The following is a 14,375-nucleotide window of genomic DNA, read 5'->3' on the forward strand; positions in this document are numbered from 1 at the left end:
ACATCGAGTCTGTCCTACGCCCTGTGGCTAATTGTAATTCAGACCAGAGCAATCCCTGTCACTTGGCGGATTCGACTTTCTCAACACAAGAAACAAGACACGAGACACGAGCGGAATCCCCGAATTCACATTTCAACACAAGGCTTCACGCTTGTGGCGCCATCAATCACCCGGATATTGGATCAATACCCTACTGGATGATAGCTTGACCATATACGCCCGAAGTCCATGGTGTCGATGGAGTGGACCGGCGTCGACTACTTCCTATAGTCAGGCTACGCGCAGCTGCTCGCCCCCACCGATCTATGTACCAGGACCTCGACTCGCTGGCCTTTCGTTATCTGCGCGTCCTCAGTCGAGATTGCGCCCAGGGTTGACATCCTTGTACACCTTCTGCACACTTATGCGCCAAAATGCCACCCCGGCGGTCTGCGGCACGGGCATCAAGTGTGACGCCTATTCGTGCCGCTTCTCCATCCAGGCGATCGACTCGTGGAAGCAGTGTCCTAACACCTGAGGATGCCATCCCGAAGAGAGTCACCCGAGGCGGCTCTCAACAACCGAGCTTAGCCGAAGGAGCTCTCAACAATCCCAAGCTTCCGGAGGTCCAGATCCAGCAGTCATATGCATATGGCTCCAGTAAAACGCCTGTGCTGCCGGCACAGTTGGTGGCCCGCAACAAGATGAATCTACGTGAAATGGCTGAGACCATCGATGCTGGGGTGGAGCAAGCACAGCAACATCTTCAAACTCATATCGAGGAGACTCGCGCTAACCTACAAACCGAAACCCGGGCGGAAAGGGCTCGTCGCCGAGCATCGCGCGAGGCTTCCGGAGAAGGATCCGTCGCCAGCGATGACGTGGAGAAGGACAAAACCCAGCGGGTTGCCGCGTGGGCGAGCTCACTCGAGAGCGGCCAGCTTGACGAAATACCAGAGGAAGACAGCAGTTCGGTGCGGAGCACTCCTGACGATGCCACCCACAAGGACACCGATCCGTCAAGCTTTCCTAGTGGGATCTTCGATCACAGCTACAATTACGAGCGCGGTCTTCGGAGGCCCAATGTCACAGTACGGAGGAGAGGGGCAGAGAGCTCCCTACAGCAGGCGTGGAAAGCATCCAAAGCAGCCGCCGACCATTCTCGCCAGACGGTATCACATATACTGATTTCAGTGTCCCACTGGCTCTCCAGACTCTTTCGAGCCAGTGGAAGGGCAGTCGACGACCTTCCGAACTCGCCCTTTATTTTAGTCTTGGTCAACCTTCTCTTCGCGCTACTCGTCGCCAGTGCTGCCGCTTTTCTCTTCTGTTATACATACACTAATTACGTGTGTGACCCATATTCCAGTTCTCCCATAGGCCAGACCTTGCAGAAATACTGTGGAGGCTGTACACGGAGTCCGAGCGACCTTCTGAACCTCACATCCGGCGACGGAGGCGATCTATCCAGGCTCTCTACAGCGCTTACCGGAATCCACAGCCAGATACGCGCCATCGAGTCACGACTCAGCGACAAGCTTGAGTCACAGTACGCGGTAGTAGACAAAGACATTGAGGCACTGCGGAAACAACACTCGGAACTATCGAATCACATTTCAGGGCTGAGGGCAGGGCGACCGGCCTCATCTGGCGACGTGGCATCTCCCGTGATTGCAAAAGTCAACTTCTTTGCGCCCAACAATGGGGCGAAGATTGAGCCACGCCTGACATCGCCCACTAGGCAGAGACCGCTGCGACTGGTGCCGAGAGTGATCTTGCGGATGGCCGGGATGACGATATATGAGACGAAGCAGGCCATCACCGCGCTTATGCCATGGCAAGACGTGGGAGACTGTTGGTGCTCGTCAGCCAACCCGAGCAAACAAGACTCGATGCGACTGGGGGTCAAGGTGACTGAGATGATCTTCCCGACCGAACTGGTGGTGGAGAATTACCCGAATGCCGGCTCGCGGTTCCCCGGGTCGACTCCCAAGAAGATCGAGGTCTGGGCCGACTTTGACCATCTCGACAGTAGAGAATGGGAGGGCCTGGCCATCAGGCAGATGCAGGTGCAGGCAGACGGCACCATGGGGCCGACATTTGCCTTGATTGGGGAGCTGGAGTATGACGCCTCGGTCGAGGCCAACCACGTCCAGGCGTTTCCGCTGGCCGTCAATCAGCACCGACATTTGTATGCCGCGCGGTCGTTTGTGATCCGGGTCATGTCCAACCACGGGTCAGATCACACGTGCCTGTATAGGGTCCGCATGCATGGCGTTCCCGCGGCGGAGGCTGATCGTGGAGGGTTGTAGCACGCAGTAGAGCACCCGAGCCGGAGGAAAATAACTGAATGCGATCCTGATCCTGATCCTTCTTGATGACAATAAGGACGATCATGACTTGGTCCGAAGAGGACTGCTTTGTATCTAGCATGAGAATGGACAAAATGGGAATGGGATGGGACGAACTCTGTACTGGTACGTATCGGTAGTCCTAATCAACAGACAAGGTGATGTCTAATTAGGCGCGCCTGGCATCCACAGTACATACTGACCTAGGTACTCCGTAATTACTCCATATCCGTATCCGTATCCTGTACTTCGTACTCCGTATATCTGTCCTCGTCAGACCTTCCTGAACCGAACCTGGTACTCTTTCAACCATCAACCATCCTTCCTCTCCCACTATTGTCTCTCCCTCATACTCTTCCATAAACGATAGACGATACCTAAATCAGCGACTGTCTCTGTGGCATATGCTAAGTTTAGAGCTCTGCGAAAGCAGTCAAAGCCTCTCTAAATGTTTCCTTCACTTCAGTCAAAGCGTCCCCGGGCATCTGATGCCCGTAACCTCGACCAGCAGAGGGCTCAGGCAGCGGGGGGATCCCTTCAGCAAATAAGACACCAGTCAAATGGCAAGCCGTCCGACGCTCTTACGAGTACAGGTGCGGAGAGCCACTGCTCAACCGGACAGGAGCCCGTCCAAGATGGAAGTAAATCATGACATTGAAGACGACTCTCACACTGGAGGCTTGGCTTGGAGATCGAAACTACTACATTGGACTGAACGGGAAGCACATAGCCCGTCGTCCGCGACCCTGGAAGATATCGTGCTAGACACAACGGTCACTCTGCTGATCTTCACGCTCCAGAACGAGCTGGAGATGAGGACAAAAAGCCTCGTTGTGCGAGAAGCCCTCACCACTTCCCAGCTAAGGTGTGGGCGAGCCTGTCTAATGAACACCTCATCCCCATTCAAGCCACTCAGGGGATATTTGCGGTCTGCTTGTGCTGACACCCTTCGCGAGGAATGTCGAGATGGAAGACGGTTCCCTATCAGTAGAAGGAAGTATACGATGTGGTGAACCTCCCTTACCCTGTATATATGACTCCTAGAAGCAAGCTCTAGGTATACGCTCTTGTCTAGAAAGGTAACCGAACGAAGCCGAGAGAATAAGATTTAAAATATCCATTGAGGAAAAGATAACTATTGTTGTCGTGGGTTCCAGACAGATCCAAGGACGACAAAGGTTGACGACCCTGTCCGTACCGACCCGGGATCAACAATTGTGCATGCCCTTCTGGCCAGCCCCATGGCTATCCTGCGCGAATATAACAGTTGGAGCAGAATCTGAATCAAGTTGCTTGCAATCTAGTGTTTCCTGCTGGGCATGAGGATTTCCTAGACCCGGACAATCCGTCAGTGCAAAAAGGGGATCGTCTTAGCGAGAATCGTGTAGGAAAATCCATCAACTCAATTGATCCTCACACAATCACCATAGACCCAAAAGCCTCCGTACTCGAGTCAGCCAGCCATGGAGATTCTCCTGCAGGGCAGGAGTGCTGTCTCAGGCAAGCGGATGCTCAACAGTGTCGGTCGCCTTAGCAGAGCCTCCGACAAGTATAGGCCGACTTCGTCTCAACGAAGAGCGCCCCAAAGGGCAAATACAAGGTGGACAGCGACTGAAGATAAAGGTCTGAACGTGCAACACGCCGCAGGGAGGCGCTTTGCCCGACAACGAGTCTCCAGCAGCATCATACCAAAAGTAGGTGTACCTTACACATGACTCGCTCGATTCGACACGGAAAGCTGAAGACGCAGCGCAGGCGCAGGCGCAGTCACAGTCACCCTCACCCTCACAAATTTTTGACTCCGCACAATCAACCGCATCGCTCTTGCATCGTCCACCGCGCAACTTTTTCGACGCTTCTAAACAACCGATCGGCCCTTTGAGCATCTTGAACACGACCCAGGGCACCAATCTGCACTCCTTTCTCCGTTGCAGATCCATTGATCCGACCTCTTCGGCGACCGAAACCATCCTGAGACTTGCAACAACCCCGCCAGATCACGTTTCTCCAAGACCAGAACACATTCGATCTCAAGAGCTAGCCAGGCACAGCACAGAAGGAGCACCGCGGAGATCTAGGTCACTTTTAGATTCTGCAGACTCCAAGATCAAGACGGGCAGAAAAGACCCCCCAGAAAGTCCTGCCAGCGCACCTCTAAAACATTTCCATCATCCGGAGAACAGGGCTAGCAGAACATCTCCGCCAACGAGCGATAGAAACCAAGAGTCACCCAAATCTCTCCTTTGCACACCTTCGCACTTGAGCTACGGGACAGAGAGACCCCAAGCCCTCGAATCAATGACGTCCGAATCCTCCACACCACCTGCCCAGCATAAGCCGCTCGTCGTCGGTCGCACGAAGCCTCAGCCCGAAACTCCCACGACAACCCCAGCCATGGACTCCTCTTCCGCCGCCGATAAATCCCTCCCGACCGAGGTGAAGGAATCACTCAATCGTGAGATCTCCAAGAACGTCAGTTCAAACACCACAGAAGCATCTCCTTCGGACCCACCAGCATCTACAAAGAAAAAGGAAAAGGCGCCCAAACAACCGAAGCCACCCAAAGCAGCGCCCCCGGCGGCCCCTCTGACTCCTGCACTCATCGATCTTAGAGTCGGCCACATTCTGCGCGCAATCCAGCATCCCAATGCGGACAGCCTGTACGTGTCCACCATCGCGCTGGGCGACCCGGAAGGCACCGAGCACACACAAATCGACGAGGCCACCGGCAAGGTCGTGAGGACAGTATGTTCAGGATTGAACGGACTGGTCCCGCTAGAAGAGATGCAAGACCGCAAGGTCATTGTTGTCGCCAACCTCAAACCCGTCAACATGCGCAGCATCAAGTCCGCGGCCATGGTTCTCGCAGCCTCGCCTCCGGCTGAGGAAGGCGCCGACCCGCACGCTGCCGACCGAGTCGTCGAGCTTGTCACCCCTCCTGAAGGTGCTGAAGCAGGTGACCCGGTTTTCTTCGAGGGCTGGCCGTACGGCGCAGGACGTGGCCCCGAGAAACAGCTCAACCCGAAGAAGAAGCAATGGGAGGCAATCCAGCCTGGGTTCTACACCACGGAGGAGCGTGTGGTCGCTTTCGACGCCGCGAAGACCGAGGTTGGGGGCGAGGAAAAGGGTGATCTGATCGTTGCCGGCAAGGGCAGGTGTACAGTCAAGACTCTTACAGGGGCGGTAGTTAGGTAGTTGTCTACCACCTTGTTTGATGTGTACTGTGGTGTGACCTGCTTAAAGGGGGCTGGAAGGAGACAGGTTGGAAGGCATCATCGACACTCTTCAGCAATGCTTATAGAACGAAAGAGGCCGAGACTGTCATAAGCTAGCTGCCTGAGCAGGAACGATGGAATGCAGGTTCAGAGAAAACACAGATCATCAAATCTAGGGACATGAATTTGAAGAGTCAATGCGCCGAGATTGCTCTTAAAGTGCCTGCCCTACCTCGAGGCCAGGCTCAAAAGTTGAGATGACACGAAACGTCGAGGTGGAAGCTCTTAGCAGTGCAGTGCAGCCCTGCCGATAGATTTCTATTTTTCCTATGGCCTCAAGATCGTGCTCGTCACGCCGGAGAGACAATAGAGCCCGTCTTGTGACAGGGACAGGGATAGCATCACCAAGCTGCACCACACTTCCTGAAAGCAGTTTCCCCACGGGTATGGACGACCCCATATCACTCACTGCGTAAGGTAGACACTCGAATTGTTCATTTCCCCCGTGTGCATCGAGTGGAGTGTAGGGTGGCCCATCTAGGATGTTTCACAACTTAGAGGACGAAGCACGTTTCGCCGCCCGCAGCCCGACGTCCCTCGCCTCCTGTCGGACGGCAAGATCAAGCATGATCTCCTCGCTCCCGCCGCCGACGACATGGACCCTGACGTCCCGACTGATCTGCTCGATGCGCGCGCCGCGGCCGGTCCTGGCATATGCGGCGCCGCCCATGATCTGCTGGGCGTCGCGACACACGCGTTCGAGACAGCGGGTGCTCATGACCTTGAGCAGGGCCGTCATGCCGCCGACGTTGACGTTGACGTTGACGTCCCTCTCCTTGCCGGTGCCGGGGCCGGGGCCGGCCACGCGCGCCGTCTCGATGATGTAACACAGCTGCTCGAGAAAGGCGTGGGCGGGCTCGATCAAAAGGCCAAAGGTGGCGATCTTGGTCTTGATCGCGGCGTGTTCGATCAGCGGCTTGCCGAATGTCTCGCGGTCGCATGCGTACGTGTAGGCATCTTGTGCGCAGACCCGAGCTAGGCGCAGAGCGGCCGTGGCTAGAGCTAGTCGTTCCGGGTTGAAGTTGGACATGATGAGCTGGAAGCCGTAGTTTTCGCGGCCGATCAGGTTGGAAAGGGGGACTTGCACGTCCTCGAAGCTAATGAATGTCGAGCCTGGATGTCCAAGCGAGCCGTTTGGTTAGTATGACTAAAGACATAAACGCACACCTGATGGGCATTGTTTTATAGTGGAAGTAGACGCTCGATTGCATTGCTTCACAGAGGAAGTAGGCGCTCGATTGCATTGCTTCACAGAGGAAGTAGACGCTCGATTGCATTGGTTCAAGAAAAAGAACAGTACACACGCGCTGCCTGAAATCCACAGGGGAAGGATATACGGCTTACCGCTCGCATGGACGCCTTGGTTCTCCATTCTCCTGGTCGTGACGCCCTTCGCTTTCAACGGCACCACCAACAAACTGATGCCGCCGTGGCCTTTCCCTCCTGTGCGTACGGCCGCCGTGCAATAGTCACACCAGATGCCATTGGTGATCCATTTCTTCGAGCCGTTGACGATGTACCTGTCGCCTCTGCGCTCCGCAGTGGTCTTGATGTTGGCGACATCGCTGCCCCCATCTGGCTCCGTGATGCCCAGGCAAAACCTCAGCTCTCCTCTCGCCACCTTAGGGAGCCATCTCTGCCTCTGCTCTTTCGTCCCGAACCGGCTGATCGGAGGACATCCGATCGCGTTGCCGCCGTTGAGGCCCCATACTGGCCCACACCATCCGAGACGGCTGAACTCGTCGCCGACAATGACTCCACACCACGTGTCCCATTCATCGTAGGCGATTCCGCCAGGAAGCTGGATTCCGCCGGCGTCTGCGGCATCTACCACAGGATGGACGACGGAGAACCCCAGTTGACAGTATCGTAGACGGACGTCTCCCGGAACCTGCCCGGCTACCTCCCACTCTTGCGCGTACGGTGCCAGCTCCGTGTCTACGTAGTTACGTACAAATGCCCTGAGTCGGTGGTGCTTCTCAGTATAGTAGGGATTGGCGGGGAGGTCGAGTTGCGGGAGGAGAGGTTCGGAGAAGGGAGCGGGCGTGGTAGGAGCCATGGCTGGTGTTCAAGAGCCAGAATAGGGTGTAGGCTGAGGGAGTAGGCTGAGGGAGTCCTAACCCTCCGGTGAGATCTGGACTACATTTGAGGAGATATATGAACGGCAACAGCACCTCGGACTACCGTCAGCATCTTGGCCCGGGCACCCAGGTGTTGGATGTATCTCCTCTCTATATCCGTACATGTCTGGGGTTCGATCTTAGGTTGTCCTATACTGTACTACCCGTAAGCGGTGGTGAGCCTCGGTTACGATTTCTTGGCGGGGCTAACCGCATTGGGTCATATGGCATCAGAGCCATCCAGGCACGACGAGGTTCAGACATCGACCATCGACCATCAACCATCAGAGCTGTTCGTTGCGAAGCGCCACATATCATTCGTGACTTGATATACATAAAGCCAGACACCTTCTACACATCATATGGTATTGTGTCACCCGAGACGAAATGCGGATTGATTGAACAGGCGGCTGGTGCCACGCCTGAGATCTGAGGTCAATCATTCCAGGGTAGAGCGAACAGATGGGTGTTTGGAGCCCTCTTGGCGAGCCCGTCCCGTGCCCGCGAGAGGCCATTACCGGAGATGGAGTCGTTCAAGGAGTTTACAGAGAACCATGTCTCCCTCCAATCCGGTGACGCTACCCAGGACCAGGGCCAGGATGGAGAACAACATGTCAACGGCGACTCGCAGCACAACTCCCAACATACGTCTAGCCAGCAGACTCAGGAGGGTAATTCCAAACATATGGAGCCCATCAAAGTTGACAGCATTGAATCCGAAGACAGTGAGAGGCAGGTCCCTCAAATGTATCCTCTACTCTCGAATAACCCGCCGGAATCACCACGGCTAGGGCCTGGACACAGAGAGTCCGACGATGAAGAGGAGCTCAATCTATCCAGATCCTTCAATCGAACCACGAGCCAATCCCCCACAGCACTCCAGCGTAATCGAGGAGCTTTGGTAGGGAAGGTAGGAGACGAGGGCGTGGTCAAAATGCACAAGTTCACCCTGCACGAAACGGCAACCTACTATTACATTGTCGGCTCAGATCTGTTGGACTCGGCTTTCCGGATCTTGAAGATCGACAGAACCTCAGCACCAGGCGAGTTGAACGTCATTGAAGATGACATTGTCTACACGAAGAAGGAGACGCAGCAGATTCTCAACGCCATTGACGAGGGCAATCGGGCAACGGGAGGTCTCAAACTGAAAACCAGCTTTTGGGGTTTACTCGGATTTATCCGCTTCACCGCCCACTACTACATGCTTTATGTGACGAAAAGAAGCCAGGTGGCCATGATTGGCGGACACTATATCTATCAGATCGACAAGACAGAACTCATGCCGTTGGTGATGGCGGGATCCAGTAGGGTGAAAACGGACAGGCACCTCGAAGAAGCTCGATTCGTTGGCATTCTGAACAACCTGGACCTGTCGAGGTCTTTCTATTTCAGCTACTCGTACGACGTGACACGAACGTTGCAGCACAACATCATGCGTGAGCGTCAAGCACTGCAAGATGGTCTTGCTGAGCCTCGGGAGGCCGACCACAACGACATGTTTGTATGGAACCATCACCTCCTCAAACCTGCAAAGGGAGTCCTGCGAAAGCCTTTTGACTGGTGTCTGTCGATTGTGCATGGCTACGTCGACCAAAGTGCACTGTCGGTGTATTGGGGAAGGGTGGTCTACGTGACAATCATCGCACGTCGATCGAGGTTTTTCGCCGGCGCTCGCTTTCTGAAGCGTGGCGCGAACGACCTTGGATACGTGGCCAACGATGTCGAGACAGAACAGATCGTCTCGGAGATGTTGATGACCTCATTCCATGCGCCAGGACCGGTCCTCTTTGCGAACAACAGGTATACCTCGTATGTTCAACATCGAGGCAGCATCCCTCTTCATTGGACTCAGGATAACACCGGCGTCTCACCGAAGCCCGACATCCATCTTAACGTGGTGGACCCGTTCTTCAGTGCGGCAGCTCTGCATTTCGACAATCTTTTCAAACGATATGGCACACCCATCTATGTTCTCAATCTTGTCAAGTCTCGCGAGCGCACTCCGAGAGAGTCCAAGCTGCTCAAAGAATACACTGTGGCCGTGAAATACCTCAATCAGTTCCTGCCCATGGACAAACAAATCCTCTACCACGCGTGGGATATGAGTCGCGCGTCTAAGAGTCGTGATCAAGACGTCATCGGCAGTCTCGAGGCGATAGCTGAAGACATTCTTCCCAGCACGGGATTCTTCCAGAACGGCAACGACGAAGAATCAGGACTGAAGCTTCAAAACGGCGTGGCGAGAACAAACTGCATCGATTGCCTGGATCGAACCAACGCGGCCCAATTCGTCATCGCAAAGAAGGCGCTCGGTTATCAATTACAGGCTCTGGGGGTGATCGAGCACCCCTCTGTCGAATACGATTCTGACGCCGTCAATCTGTTCACGCACATGTGGCACGACCATGGCGACACCATTGCCATCCAGTATGGTGGCTCGCACCTCGTCAACACGATGGCCACCTACCGCAAGATCAACCAGTGGACCAGCCACTCCCGGGACATGGTTGAGAGCTTCAAGCGCTACTACACCAATTCATTCATGGACGCGCAGAGACAGGAAGCATACAACCTGTTCCTAGGGAACTATGTCTTCGTCCAAGGCCAACCTATGCTGTGGGACCTGACGACGGATTACTACCTACATCACTCCGACCCTCGATCCATGTTCGGGAAACGCCGACCCAGCTACCGACAATGGTACACGCCCGAATACCTCGAGTCGCCTACGATGCCGCCGTCCATCTGGCCGCGGGAGTTCCGCACCCGACCATTGGGCTACTTTGACGATTTCTGGGTGGAATACTATCGGCCGTTAGCGGTGTCATCGTTCAAGAAGCTGTTCTCTTTCAAAATGCACTCGAACCTGCGATACATCCCCCTCAGCTCGACGATGGCGGGCAAGTACGACCTGTCTCCGTTCAAGGTGCGTACGGCGAACGAAAGTGACGGTGAGGGCCACGACAAAGGCCCCACGACGCGTAAGGGCGTCAAGATCGTCGCGCCGTCTGATGACACGTCGGCAGTCCGGGCGGCAGACGGCGGTTCAGCCGGGACATCGGCCCTAGAGCCGACTCTCATCTCCACGCCCAAACCCAAACCCAACACGCTGGGCCCGTGGCTCGACGCCCAGCAGCAGCTGCAGAACACGCTCCGGCGACGACAGTACACGGGGATCATCAAGGAGCCGTCGTTCGAAGTGCAGTCGGCCGGGGTGCCCAAGATCCCCAAGCTGCCGACGGCGACGACGAGTGAGCTGACCAACGTGTCGCTGGTGGCAGGCCCGCCGACGAAAGAAGAACTGGCCCTGCAGGCCTTCACCTCGCTGATCTCCAAGTCGCTCGACCCACAGGTCCGCCAGGCCGGCGAGTACCAGCGCTACGTGGCGCACCCGTCCACCATCCCGCTGGTCGTGTCGTCCGACATCGACTACTCGGCCGCCCCGCTCGACTTTCTCGAGTATCTGAGCAAGACCACCAGCGACCCGGCCGAGCACAAGGTGCTGCGCCACTACGACGACGAACGCGGCGCCGTCAGCTTGACCCTGGAAGAGCGCGCCGAAGCCAGTCTCGACGAGTACGCCGAGTACATTGTCAGCGGCGCCGTCGAGAACCCCCTCACCGTGTCCGAGGAGGACGGCGCCAAGAAGAGGTACAAGGCCTACCGGAAGTGGTTGAAGGGCAAGAGTCTGTTCAAGCAGCGCCCGGATGTCGGCGAGAACACGGATGCTGTTTGAGTTGGTTATCAGTATCAGTATTCGAGTGAAGTTGCCATTGACCCCCGCCTTATTGAGTCCATGCAATATCTTACGGTTAAAGCGCGGATTGCGGTACGAGTGAAGTAGCCAGCCATTGGCCCCCGGCTTTGTTCGAAGTGTGCAACTGTAAACGTCCATACATTATTTTATGGTTAAAGCGGATTGCGGTACGGGTCCCAGACACCGGCAGTCGGCCATGTTGGCCTTCACTTCATGTAGCCATTGCGGGCGTCCGAGATGAACTTCACCATACAAGACTTGAATATTAATTGACCGGACCTTGACATTGACATTGACCTTGATTTCGACCTGATGACCTTGATTTCGACCTGATGACCTTGATTTCGACCCTGACCTTGATTTCGACCCTGACCTTGATTTCGATTTTGATTTCAATCTCAATATTAATGATGATCATGATCCTTCCCCCCGTGACGGCCTGCTTCCCAGGACTTTGGGACCATTTTCCATTCTGATCAGATCGTGACTCGTGCCCTCCCCTCCCCTCCCCCCCTCCGATGTAATAAGCCCAGTCAGTCAGTCAATCCGTCGCATCAAACAAATCGGCAAGCTCGCCCTCTTCGGCAAGCAGCCGGGTGTGCAAGTCAAGCCACTCGTCGGGCGGCACGACGCGGCGCAGGGCGGCAACGAGAGTCTTGAGGCGGGCCATGACAGGCTGAAGCTGTGCAGCTTTTTTCGCTTTTGCGTTTACAGTGGGATTCGTTGTCGTTGTCGTTTTCGCTGCATCGTCGACCTCAACCTCGACCTCCCTCTCCCCCTCCCCCTCCCCCTCGACCTCAATCTCGTCTACACAATTACACCAACAGCCAACACAACCCCGCAGGATGTCCGGGTACCATTTATCGCGGACGCGGGGCCCGCCGAGGACCACGACGCAGGCCAGCACGTCGAGGGCCGCCAGGACCATGGGAGGCGCCGCCAGGGTGAAGGGGTCCATCAGCGACAGGCGCAGCATGGGCAGCAGAGTCTGAAAGTGCCTGACACAGGCGATGCCGAGGCGCTCGAAGACGGGCGGGATCTGTGCGAGTAGGTGGGTGGTCAAGAGCGTGGAGGTGGTCGAGCCGAGAGATTCGGACGCCGAGGATGAGAGGTGGCTCAACGAGGCGGAAATGCCGTGGCGGTAGAGGGCTGTCAGGAGGGACGAGCGTAGTTTGTATTCGCGAGCTTGGTCGCTGTCCGGTGCTTGTCCTGCTGGCTGGATTCGGCGAGAGGACTGGGGTTTGCTCTGCGGATGCGTTGATGTTGGTGTTGATGTTGATGGGATTGTGGTCGTGGTTGTCAGGATAGGTTGTTTTGCATCTGAACCCCCAGTCCTTGTATCTGCACCCCCACCTGTAGTCGTGTCGACGACCACACCTCTCACCTCCGCAGCATTACCCGTCTTGGTAGCAGGTGTAGTGGTAACCAACGTTGGCACAGTGGTATCAGACGTCGTTGTAGCCGCTGCAGTTGCCGTAGCAGTAGTAGTAGCAGTAGTAGCGGCAGCAACTGTATCCTGCCATTTTGGCGCCGCCGTCCCCAGACCGAGATCGACAAATCTTGCATCCACGAGCGCCAAAAAGGCAGGATACAATTCCCGCAGCACAGCGAGACTTTCATCCTCGGGTGTCAGCGGCGGCAACAGCAAGAAATTGGCCCTGAGCGCGTCGACAAACACGTCCGCCAGCCCCGTCCGCCTGAGCATCTCACTCCTCACGGACACAAGCACCTCACACAGCCGACGGACCAACCCACACCCGGCAGCCTTGTATGCGGCGTCGCTGTCGTCGATCATGTTCAGCACCGGCGGCACCAGGAGGAAGAAATGCGCCTCGACCGTCGCCCGGCGCTGGGCCTCTGGCAGACACGCGTAGCATGTCAAGACATAGCGGAGCAGGGGCACGGTGAAGGGCGCCGACTTCCACGGTTTGGCTGCCGCGTCGTCGAACCGTGTGGCGCCGGCCAACGCCGGGCCGGAAGACACCAGATTCTTGCGCCCCGTCGAGGTCAACGCCGGGTGTTTTGTCGATGTGAATAACGGTTTGATGATACGCGTGAGCAGGTCGTGGAGTGTGTTGGGGAGAGTGTCGAGGTTGGTGTCGTTGGTGCCGATGCTGATGCCATGCGAGACGAGCTCGTGCGCTTGCTGGCGCAGGCTGCTTGTGCTTGTGCTTGTTGGAGACCGTTCGTCGTCCTCCTCATCCGGCGGTGCCTTGGACAAGATGTCGAGGATCTCTCTCGTGGCCGTGTCGTCCATGCTGGCTCGGAATTCTCCCTTTCAAGTTTGCGGTCGGAGTGCGGTGCAGTGCAGTCGTACGACCTGTCTCACTTGGTGACTTTTTTTTACCGACTGCTTCCATACAGGGCGTGCGACTTGGCGTCCAACGCGGGTATGGGCATGGGCATGAACATGACTGGATCAACAAGGGTGATAAATAACACAATACTACATCCCAGAGTTTTCAAGAGCCCTGAAAGGAGAATAACCACCCACGGAGAAAAGAAGAACGGCCAGACATTAGAGACGACGTCGGAATTCAGCCAATCACAGGCCCCCATTCTCGGGCTGAGGCTCTCAATGTCCCAGCAAGGACACAACTATTGATTACAGGCACCACAGGCATTCTCATACGTTGCACTTGACGAGAGTCTATAGATAAGACGCCCGTAGTGCCGATGCACCGCCTGCAAACGTACCTCTAAACCCAATAAATGCGTCTGCTACGGTCTAGGAACTGAAGGGCCACCCAACGACTCCATCACGGTCGGAGCGAGTGAATCAGCACGCCACGGAAACAGAGTCTAGAGTGAATGGGCTGGAAGTGTGTAAATTCATACAAGGCTAACAGAGCCCTCGAGACAGACGAGCTTCGAGAGATGTAGACAAATC

The 14,375-nt window shown here is 55.8% G+C and overlaps 5 protein-coding genes across 5 annotated transcripts; 3 read left to right on the forward strand and 2 right to left on the reverse strand.

The window, feature by feature from the left end:
* Positions 1–413: 413 nt before the first annotated feature.
* On the forward strand, positions 414–2,291 carry A1O3_05429 (uncharacterized protein; the record flags this gene model as incomplete). Its single annotated transcript, XM_007735552.1, has 1 exon — positions 414–2,291. The coding sequence occupies one exon, from the start codon at positions 414–416 to the stop codon at positions 2,289–2,291; it is 1,878 nt and encodes a 625-aa protein (XP_007733742.1).
* A 2,433-nt stretch (positions 2,292–4,724) lies between these two features.
* Positions 4,725–5,525, forward strand: A1O3_05430 (uncharacterized protein; the record flags this gene model as incomplete). Its single annotated transcript, XM_007735553.1, has 1 exon — positions 4,725–5,525. The coding sequence occupies one exon, from the start codon at positions 4,725–4,727 to the stop codon at positions 5,523–5,525; it is 801 nt and encodes a 266-aa protein (XP_007733743.1).
* A 567-nt stretch (positions 5,526–6,092) lies between these two features.
* A1O3_05431 (acyl-CoA dehydrogenase) lies at positions 6,093–7,664 on the reverse strand (the record flags this gene model as incomplete). Its single annotated transcript, XM_007735554.1, has 2 exons — positions 6,093–6,718; positions 6,950–7,664. The coding sequence occupies 2 exons, from the start codon at positions 7,662–7,664 to the stop codon at positions 6,093–6,095; spliced, it is 1,341 nt and encodes a 446-aa protein (XP_007733744.1).
* Positions 7,665–8,248: 584 nt separating this feature from the next.
* A1O3_05432 (uncharacterized protein) lies at positions 8,249–11,464 on the forward strand (the record flags this gene model as incomplete). Its single annotated transcript, XM_007735555.1, has 1 exon — positions 8,249–11,464. One exon carries the CDS (start codon positions 8,249–8,251, stop codon positions 11,462–11,464), a length of 3,216 nt encoding a protein of 1,071 aa, XP_007733745.1.
* Positions 11,465–12,026: 562 nt separating this feature from the next.
* Positions 12,027–13,742, reverse strand: A1O3_05433 (uncharacterized protein; the record flags this gene model as incomplete). The annotated part of the gene is made up of 1 exon (XM_007735556.1): positions 12,027–13,742. The coding sequence occupies one exon, from the start codon at positions 13,740–13,742 to the stop codon at positions 12,027–12,029; it is 1,716 nt and encodes a 571-aa protein (XP_007733746.1).
* Positions 13,743–14,375: the final 633 nt, after the last annotated feature.

The sequence above is a fragment of the Capronia epimyces genome (assembly GCF_000585565.1).
Source record: "Capronia epimyces CBS 606.96 chromosome Unknown aczIQ-supercont1.4, whole genome shotgun sequence".
Taxonomy (NCBI): Eukaryota; Fungi; Ascomycota; class Eurotiomycetes; order Chaetothyriales; family Herpotrichiellaceae; genus Capronia; species Capronia epimyces.